Source organism: Megalops cyprinoides, chromosome 2, assembly GCF_013368585.1.
Source record: "Megalops cyprinoides isolate fMegCyp1 chromosome 2, fMegCyp1.pri, whole genome shotgun sequence".
Lineage (NCBI taxonomy): Eukaryota > Metazoa > Chordata > Actinopteri > Elopiformes > Megalopidae > Megalops > Megalops cyprinoides.
Genome location: NC_050584.1, coordinates 64807501 through 64817500, shown reverse-complemented (window position 1 = coordinate 64817500; position 10000 = coordinate 64807501). Strand labels below are relative to the sequence as shown.

General features: G+C 50.0%; 1 protein-coding gene across 7 annotated transcripts in view; it reads left to right on the top strand.

Moving 5' to 3' along the window:
- LOC118795292 (disco-interacting protein 2 homolog C-like) overlaps window positions 1-10000 on the top strand; it is a 144868-nt gene that overhangs the window by 84094 nt on the left and 50774 nt on the right. For 4 of the 7 annotated variants that reach the window (XM_036553713.1, XM_036553696.1, XM_036553704.1 and 1 more), the window contains exons 4-6: window positions 1993-2118; window positions 6181-6381; window positions 9168-9293. In XM_036553713.1, coding sequence (XP_036409606.1) covers window positions 1993-2118; window positions 6181-6381; window positions 9168-9293 — 453 coding nt within the window. The remainder of the gene's footprint in view (window positions 1-1992; window positions 2119-6180; window positions 6382-9167; window positions 9294-10000) is intronic. The other 3 variants (XM_036553737.1, XM_036553729.1, XM_036553722.1) reach the window with 1 other exon arrangement.

Here is a 10000-nt window from a genome sequence, read left to right as displayed (position 1 = left end):
TACAAAGCTACAAAGGCACACAAAGATCAGTTTCAGGGACTTACGCAACAAATTATCGAGGATTATGTAATAGCATCTGTAGCATGGAAGCAAACATCAAACGGATAGCTTCTTTAGCGATAACGGGAGGATTCTGCCTCGCTGTGTTTGGGAAAGTCTCGGCCTGCTGAGCCAGGCTTTTTTCCCAGGGAGAGCACAGCAGGTGCAGTGCTGCAGTATCACGGGGGGGGGAGAGGTCCCTGCCATCGCCACCCCCCCTCCGGGAGAGACAGACAGACCCGTTTCCAGCGAAATTCCCTTTAAACCTGTCGGTGTGTCGCTTATGTAAATACAGGCGTGTGGACAGGATGCAGCAAGGGGTGTGTCGAAGGTCTGTTGCCATGCATCACAGTTACCCTGGCGGGGGGGGGGCGTTTTTAGGAGTAATCCTCTCCTTCTCTGCTGCTGCCTCTGCTTACCCACAGCGGCAGTTTGCATTCCAGTCACACCCTCTCCAAAGAGGCCCAAACCTGCGTCTTTTCGCGTCTCTCAGCCTGACAGAGGCTTTCATTTCCTCAGAAACACAAGCGCAGGTCTCTCACAGGAAGGACCGAGGCTGATGTCTGCCCCCTGTCCTTCAGTGGAAAACGTGGTACACCGTGCACACCAACTGAGTAGGCCTGGCAGCCTAAAGCGGCATTGATTTTTTTTTTTTTTTACATTTTTGGGGGCCTCTCCTGGATAGACGTCTGATCAAAGATGTATTGACTTGGTCAAAGATACTCATGTATTTATGTATTTTATGAATTCTGACCGAAGACCTCAGATGTGTACTCTGAAAGAAGGTCATTCTGCCTGACAGTAAAAGGGGAAAAAACACAGGGGAATTAAGTGAATAGGTAATTGCAGCCATTTGTGTGTTTACTCAACACATTGCTATCATACATGAAAATGTTCAATTTTCAGTTCAGTTTTTTTTTTTTTTAATTCTCTGAAGGTTGTTTGGAAATCCCTTATGGAGACGTGAAGGTCCGCCACAGTTTGAATGAATAGTTTGAATGGCCTCAGAGCCTCTTCCTCTATTGATTAAAGAGGCTCGGCTTTGATGCTGATTAAATGGAGTTTTATCCCTCTCTGACGGGAGTCATGTTTCCCTGGGAGGCTTGTTTGAGGCCCTCAGGTAAAACAGCAATCAGCCATTAGGCACGTCCTGGCCTCGAGCCATTACAGGTACGCTGGGGAAAAATTAACATTCACTCTGGCATTTTGCGGAGGTACATGTGGCCCCTCTCCTGTCCAGCACCCTCTGGACCTCAGCAGAACCTGTCGACCCCACATGAAGTCAGAGTTTTTGGAACTGGGTCTCCTGTGTTTAGTGGCAAACGAACAGAATAATGCAAACACTGCATTGCTATGTCGGCCTGAGCCTGTCCAGGCTGACTGCTTGTCCTCAGGTGTTACTGCGGTTACAAACTTAGCCCCAGGAGCGATAAGCAGACTTCAGACTTCAGGCTTTCCACCAACTGAAATCATTTAACATCACCTGTATTTATCAAATACCTCTTCAATATGCAATTATTGGCAAAAGTTCTGTGCATTTTTTGGCAGATGCAATCAAAGAAGACACTGGCCACAGATTCAACAATTGTTTTTTTTTCCTCCTCTAACACTGTTGCCACAGGTATGCTGAGATACCAGTGACAGTGATAAAAATATATTTCTCAGATAAAATAATTGACCCCGCAAAAACACCTGTGAAAGGCTCCTTGCAACGTGACAGTAGCTATTGCTGGTGTGCTTACATTGTGAAATTTTCAGCGTTAAATACAGAATTCCAGTAATACAGCACAGTTAGCCCATGAGCGGTAATTAGATCTAAAATGATGCAGAGGAGGTGACGGATAGAACCTCGGAGAGAAGGAGCAGGAGGTTCAGCTGAGTGTGTCAGCTGAAAGTGTTGGTGGCGACGGGTTGTCACGGTTATGACGCGGCCGCTCTCTGTCCCCTCTGCAGATGTTCACACGGAGGCGGTCCAGGCCGCCCTGGCCAAACACAAGGAGCGGAAGATGGCGGTTCCCATGCCCTCTAAGCGTCGCTCCCTGGTGGTGCAGACCTCCATGGACGCCTACACCCCCCCAGGTGAGCATCCCACACCCTGCCCAGGTGAACAGTGTCAACCCCTGCCTGACACAGGGGAAGAGTAGTAATGAAAAGAAAAAAAAAAACGATAAAGACGACCTGAAAAATTTTGCAAAGTCTGTAAAGTTTCTATAAAGTTTTTGTTAAGTCTGCCATTCCCCACAGTCTGAATGATGTGAATGTGGAGGTGCTTTCTTTAGTGTTTTATCTGTGCCAGAGATACTGGGGTTGCTAATGTCTGAAAGTCCATCTGAGTGACACTGTCATGAAGCTCAGAAACAACACTCCTGATGCAAGCCCCATAATTCTGTATATGTCTATGCTGCTGCACTTAGTGTGAAGGCTATGATGTTAGCGTGATTTGCAAGCTGTATGATGTTAGCATGAGTTATAAGCAAAAGTTAGCGTGAGTTGAAACCCCATGTTAGCGTGAGTTGAAACCACATGTTAGCGTGATTTGAAACCCCATGTTAGCATGAGTTGAAACCACATGTTAGCGTGATTTGAAAGCCCAGGTTAGCGTGAATTGAAACCCCAGGTTTGCGTGAGCTGAAAGCTGATGTTAGCGTGAGCTGAAACCCCATGTTAGCGTGATTTGAAAGCCCAGGTTAGCGTGAATTGAAACCCCAGGTTTGCGTGAGCTGAAAGCCCAGGTTAGCGTGAGCTGAAACCCCAGGTTAGCGTGAGTTGAAACTCCAGGTTAGCGTCAATTGAAACCCCATGTTAGCGTGAGTTGAAAGCCCAGGTTAGCGTGAGTTGAAAGCCCAGGTTAGCGTGAGCTGAAAGCCCAGGTTAGCGTGAGTTGAAAGCCCAGGTTAGCGTGAGCTGAAAGCCCAGGTTAGCGTGAGTTTAAAGCCCAGGTTAGCGTGAGCTGAAAGCTGATGTTAGCGTGAGTTGAAAGCCCAGGTTAGCGTGAGTTGAAACCCCAGGTTTGCGTGAGCTGAAAGCCCATGTTAGCGTGAGTTGAAACTCCAGGTTAGCGTGAGTTGAAACTCCAGGTTAGCGTGATTTGAAACCCCAGGTTTGCGTGAGCTGAAAGCTGATGTTAGCGTGAGTTGAAAGCCCAGGTTAGCGTGAGTTGAAAGCCCAGGTTAGAGTGAGTTGAAAGCCCAGGTTAGCGTGATTTGAAAGCCCATGTTAGCGTGATTTGAAAGCCCAGGTTAGCGTGAGTTGAAACCCCATGTTAACGTGAGTTGAAAGCCCAGGTTAGCGTGAGCTGAAAGCTGATGTTAGCATGAGTTGAAAGCCCAGGTTAGCGTGAGTTGAAAGCCCAGGTTAGCGTGAGCTGAAAGCCCAGGTTAGCGTGAGCTGGCCGTTATTTCTTCAGCTGTGATGTTTGCGTGTGTCACTGTTTTCGAGCACATCTCCTTCAGGAGGGACAGGAGGAGAGCTCTGAATCACACGTGGAACAGGCCGCCTTAATGGGTAAACACCAGCCGAAGGAGGATTTTAATGGCTTCTTAATTGCCGCTTTTTTATGAGCCGTTTTTGTCCTCCGCACTGCAGGCTGCAGGATCTGTTACACCTATATTTATGTGGCGGTTTACGTGCCAGAGATGGAAATCTATCCCGCCTTATCATCCCAATGCCCTCAGCAACAAACAGCAGCACCATGGCTCACTCTGGCAAAAAAGAGGCAATTCACTGCTAAATTTAAAATGTAATTTTAAGATCAGATGCTGTTTTCTAAGCAGGGACGAAAGATGATCTGATTTCTGCTTCTATAAGGCCTTCTGCTGAAAAACTAGTTATCATAGAATCTTCACCACATTGTGTAGTTTTTCAAACTCGTATAGCCATGATTTAATGTCCACCCGTTCGCTGTTTAACTGGTACCCAACTGCAGAAACTCTTCATCTGACTCTTCCTCACATCAGTCAGTGTTCAGGTAGTATAATAAGAAACTCTTCATCTGACTCTTCCTCACATCAGTCAGTGTTCAGGTAGTATAATAAGAAACTCTTCATCTGACTCTTCCTCACATCAGTCAGTGTTCAGGTAGCATAATAATGTGAAAACACTGAGTAAAAACAGAGCTTGTGCCTCGGCACTGCGTAGATATGCTGTGCAGTCTAATCATCAGGTGCATTGTATCGTATTGTGCAAAGAAATTAAACGAAACAAAAGAAAAGACACGTCATTTTGGTCTTAAACTCCTTACATCCACGAATCTTCTGACTAAAATACCATATCTGTTTGAATCGATAAATCTCGTTTCTTGGTAGCTTGGGGCTTAAAGTCTTAGTGAGACATCCGAGCCGAACGCTGGTGTTAATGGGACCGGAACCGGGCGCGGGCTGATCCGGATTTTCAGGCCGGAAATCCGATCCTGCGTCAGGTGGGAGCGCCCGGCCGTTCCCGCTGACTCATTGAGCGCATTCTGCGCCTCTCTCCCGCGTGGCCTCCTCCCCCAGGGCGCCATCAGGAGCCTCCGAGGCCCGGGAGGATAATCCGATTTAGGCGTTGCCAGGCAACCGCTTATTTTGCGATCAACAAATGCGGCTCTCCGCCGCGCCGGGCCGCCTCCACTTCCTGTTGCTCCTTGTAGATTCCATGCGGTAATTTTTCTTGAAGAAAAATTTTTTTGGAAAGGGGGGTGGCGGGGGTAGGGGAAGGGAAGACATGTTTTTTTTTTTTTTCTTTTCAGAAGGAGGCAATGAGTGTCTTCTTTTCGCCCCTAAACATGTGCGTGTGCTGGCTGCAGTAGTGGTCATGGATGGGATTTTCCCGTCACGCCTTTACGTTGAGAGGGAATCGCATCTCAGTGCTGCGCAGGTTTAATCCTGGCGTGGTGTTGCTCTGCGGTTAGCAGAGGGCAGAGGGACTGCAGTGTGCGTCGCACATCGGGTGAATCCCAGCGGAGTTCCGCGCGCCGTTACGCAACGCGGTAAAGGAAATGGGACTGAAGGACGGGGTGTCTGCGTCCGCGTGCCGCACCGCCGCCCAGCTCGCGTTTTTTCCAGCGTCAGGGACCATCACGCACGAGTCCCCCGTCTCGCGTGCGGTGGCCTGTTGCCGTGGGAGACGGCGCCGGCGGAGGCCTCCCGCCGGGACCTCGGTCCACCTCTCCTCTCTAATGACTTTAATGATGAGTTGTTTTTGAACACTTTCCCCCGCCAGCGACGTTAGCGTGGACTCTGCAGTCAGGGTCCTGTGATAACCTCGGAGAGTGAAAATAATGGAATAATGTTTACCTCATTCGCCCTAGCCTTCCTTTTGAAATACAGATGCTCTTTCCAAACATCTTACCAGTGTGTCAACAGTCAGCAAGAAGCGAAAATTAAGCAGCAATGACTGACATACTGTAATCCAAAGAACAATGAGCTGAAACCAGGCACCAAGCAGCAATAACCTATAACCAAAGTACAAATAATCTAGAACATAGAACCAAAGTACATCAATCTAGAACCTAGAACCAAACAACTAGAACCTAGAACAGAACAACTAACCAAACAACTAGAACCCAAAGATCAATTAAGTAGAATTATGAATTAACTGGAACCTAGAACCAAAGCACAATGGCCAAGGTTCGTATATGTCACTTGAGTTATCTGTATCAAGATACTGTCCTCCAAGCCACAAGATATTTACTACAGGTGAGTCTAAGGACAACCATCGATGGGGTTTTGCAGTCCCACAAGCAACCAATCAGCAACAGCTATAGATATAATAGACATGCAGCATTCTCATGTTGACTGACAAAACAACACAAGAAATCAGAATTGTGAAACACTGATTTTGGGTGTGCATTACCAATAGCACTGTTCTGTAGCTCACGCTCAGGAGAGCAGTAGCAGAGAGATTCTGAGCTGCAGTGAGACATCAGACACTTTGGCTGCAGCTCAGTGGAAATATTCTCCAAGACTGAACTTTGCATAACCGTTTTCCTCCGCTGCATCTGATTGGACGAGCAAATTTTCCCTTTCACTCTCATTGGTGTTTCTTTTATCCTTATGCTTTGGCTCAGTTGAAGGAAACTGGGTTTTCCGGACCGCGATTTTGACCGGGGGTGTGTCTGTGTGTGTGTTGGGGGGTGTGTCTCTCTCCTCTTGGCCTTGACAGACACGTCGTCGGGGTCGGAGGGGGAGGGCCAGGGGGAGGGCACCCCCACCTCCAGCCAGGGCAGCGTGAGCATGGAGCACTGGATGAGCCGGGCCATGCACGGCTCCACCACCTCCTCCACCACCTCCTCCTCCTCCACCCACAGCGGGGGCAGCGGTGCCGCCAGCCGCCTGGCCGACGTCATGGCACACACCCACATCGGTAAGCCCCGCCCCTCTCCGCCACGCCCGTCCTCGCCTCTGAGTCACCGCATCTCCTCAAAGACTCCTCCCACCCCGTCTCTGTCTCCTCATAGACTCCTGCCTCTGTCTCTGTTGTGTTTGGTGTTTTGTTTCGGTTTGCATGCCGCACCCTGAAGCACCCCGTTCATCGGGAAGCCCAGTCACCCGTCACCTGTCACCATGCTCTCTTGGGCTCTCTCCCCCTTTGCATGCATCTACCACCTGAACACATGTCCTGCCGGAATGACTGCATTTGAAAACACTGCCCGCAAATACTTCCGCTCGCAAAGGGTTTGTCTGTAACGATGTCTCGCTGACCTTTCATACCCCACACTGACTCCTGTGTGTGATGGACAATATTGCCTATAGAGCTCAAATGATCCCAAGAAGTAGTGCCTCTCTTAATGAAGACGGAAGCACTCCACAGTATCCATTTAGCAGACGCTCATATCCAGAACGACTTACATAGGTTACAGTTTTTTACATGTTATCCATTTATACAGCTGGATATCTACTGAGGCGATTGTTGATTAGGAACCGTACCCAAGGGGTCAGCAGCAGTGCCCCAGTGGGAAATGAACCAGCAACCTTTCGGTTACGAGCCCGGCTCCTTAACCACTATGCTACACTTCCACCCGGCATGGAACTCTGTTAGTAAACACCCATCTGCATAATGGACCTTATGATGGATGAGATTGCGAAGCGGAAGTTGTGTAATTTTCTCCAGACAAAGGTGTCTGTGGAGCAAATGACGAGCGATTATAGATAGCCACAGAGATGCTCCATCTGCAGCGAGCCAGGAGAGCTCTGCCGGGAAGGGTGAGGGTAGTGCTCTTCATCCAGCAGCCCCCCCCCCCCCGGGGACAGTCGGGAAAGAGCGTCATGTGCCGTGTGACGTTTCAATCTGCTCTGAGGCCAGTGTACAGCAGAGATGGACAGATAGAGGAGGGACCGTGTGAGCGCTCGGATTGGATTGGATCAGGCGATGGAGCTCTGTGAGGGGCACGGGGCGGCACGGTCGTCTCTGCTCTCATTCCGCCCTCGGCCCCCCCTACTGCCCGCCTGCTGACGCCTGATCCATACTGTGCTTTCATCGACTCCCTCCCGGGACTTCAGCTCGTTCGTATCGCTTAGCTGCGTGGGCCCGGCTGTCACTTAAAGCCTGCTGCCTCTGCCGACCAACCAGCAGATACAGTCACACAGGATCCCGCTGCCAGGAGACCGGGTCAGTCCGTCTGATTGATGCTCGTGACAAAGATAATGAGGCGAACCGAGCAGCGGGCTGTCGAGGAGAAAGGTGAACAACACCTTCTTAACATGTGCTACTGCACTTGATTTCGATTATTATTTATATTTTTAATAAGTGTAAAACCTCAGCTGGTGGTGGACGTGGTGCAGTGTAATCTCTACAAACCTAAGTGGAGGATGGTCTTTTGCTGAGATTTCTCTGACTGAAGGACAGCGGCCTTTACCGGGCTCACAAACACAATCACACACACACACACACACACACACACACACACACGCTGCCACAAAGCAGCCAGCCCTGGCAGCAGTAGGTTTACATTTACATTTACATTTATTACATCTGGCAGATGCTTTTATCCAAAGCGACTCACAAATGAGACAGAGTACAACACAAGCAAAAAATCATAAGGAGTCAACAATATTAGAAGCACTGCATGACCAGGTTTCAGTGGTTGGCCAGACAAAGTACAAGCTAGCTGACAGAGCTAATGGTTGTGTTTAAACCATTAGATCACAGTTTTTGTTAAAGTTTAGTAGGACACAGTTTTGAGAAATTCCTTTAGGTTTCTGACTCAGGCCTAGCTAACGCCTCTCAGCACGTTGGACTGAGAGCTTAAGCGACAGCTGTCAGTGCCCAACCCAAAGCAAGTGGGAAGGTGATGCCTCACATGTCCGAAATGACTGACACAGAAGCGTGTGGGGTGTAAAAGGTTTGGCCGTGACGTTACCCAGAGCAGAGCCCCTGCTGGACAGCCGCAGGTGTGGTGGCCCGCCTACGCCTGCGTGATTCGGTCACCTAAAGGCAGACGCAAACAGGCTGCTTTCCTGGCAAAGGTCAGCCGTGACATAGCTTAAGCTTAAGCTTCACTGAGAACTGTTCCTGAACCGAGGTTCCTTCAGGTGCAGATTGTGTTTTTGTGGTGTTAATTTCATACCTTTGGTTTTTTTTAATGTGGATAAAAAAAAATCCATCCCTGATCTTCGAGGTGGTTGTTGTGTTTTGTTTGTATTTGTCAAGCTGCAGCCAGGTGATGATCATTGTGTGCGTGTGCGTGTGCACGTGTGTGTATGTGCATGTGTGCGCGCGCCTGCATGTGTGTGTGTGTGCGCGCCTGCGTGTGTGTGTGCGCCTGCGTGTGTGTGTGTGTGCGCGCGCCTGCATGTGTGTGTGCGCGCCTGCGTGTGTGTGTGTGCGCCTGCGTGTGTGTGTGCGCGTGCGCCTGCGTGTGTGTGTATGTGTGTGTTAGTGTGTGTTTTAGCATTTTTATTTCCCTCCCGCCTCCATCCCCCTCATTCGTGGACAGCCACGGCTTCTCATCTCATAGATGACGTGCTGTTTTATCATGCCCACCCTGATTCCCATGACACTCAAACCCCCAGCAGAGATTCTGCTGAGAAAGCCATGCTCCTATTCGCACATCATTTTGGCCCTGCCCCATCGTCCGCCGTACCGGTGGTTCTATTGGTTGGAGGGACAGGGGGCGGGGTCTGAGGCTGTGCTTCTCCCGCCGTGTGCAGGGCCCATCGCCCACCTCTCTCTGAGGAGGAAGGCTGGTCCCAGTGCTGTGGAGAACGGAAACTCCTTCCGTCGCTCCTGCGAATTCGGATCGGAGCTCGCCTGGCCGACGCCTCTGGAGTCTGAGGGTCAGTATCCCGGTTTGCCCCCGGATAACCTGCCCCCCTCCCTGCCCTGTCTGCTGCAGTTTTGGTGTGTTATCTGTGTGACGTGTGTGTTTCGCCCCAATCCCCTGCCCTCCTACCCTACTGAGAGACAACTGGCAGCACAGCAACAGTTGCCGTGCAGGAGGTGAGAAATTATGATGTCATATAGTATGTCATGTGCTGGAAGTGAGATTTCTAAAAATGTAGGACTTAGGATGTAGAGGAAACCTGAAAGTACCTACTGTCCTTGGAGTGCATGTGTGTGTGTGTGTGTGTGTGTGTGTGTGTGTGTTGTAGTGTTATTAATTCTGGTCATACTGAAATCCTCATTCTTTAAGCAAGACAAGAAACTGCTTTCGTTTCAAAGATGGCTGCTCGTCTGGGTGACACTGGGCAGCCCCGACGGAGAGCCTGCCCACAGACGCTTACACTCAAAACCTCACGCTGTGCACTGCCTGCTCACCACTGCCTGCCTGGCGTCTCACTGCTCTGCACACACGCACCGACGTCAGCACGGCGACACGCTGGTCAGGACTCTGCGTCTGCGTCTGCGCTGCGTCTGCGTCTGCGCTGCGTCTGCGTCTGCTCTCCGCCCGCAGATGTGTCCTTTCCCTCTGCTGCTTCGTCTCTTCTGGCTTCTCTTCACAGCAGGGACGGTTGCTACTGCCTCACAAATATGTTTTTTTTTT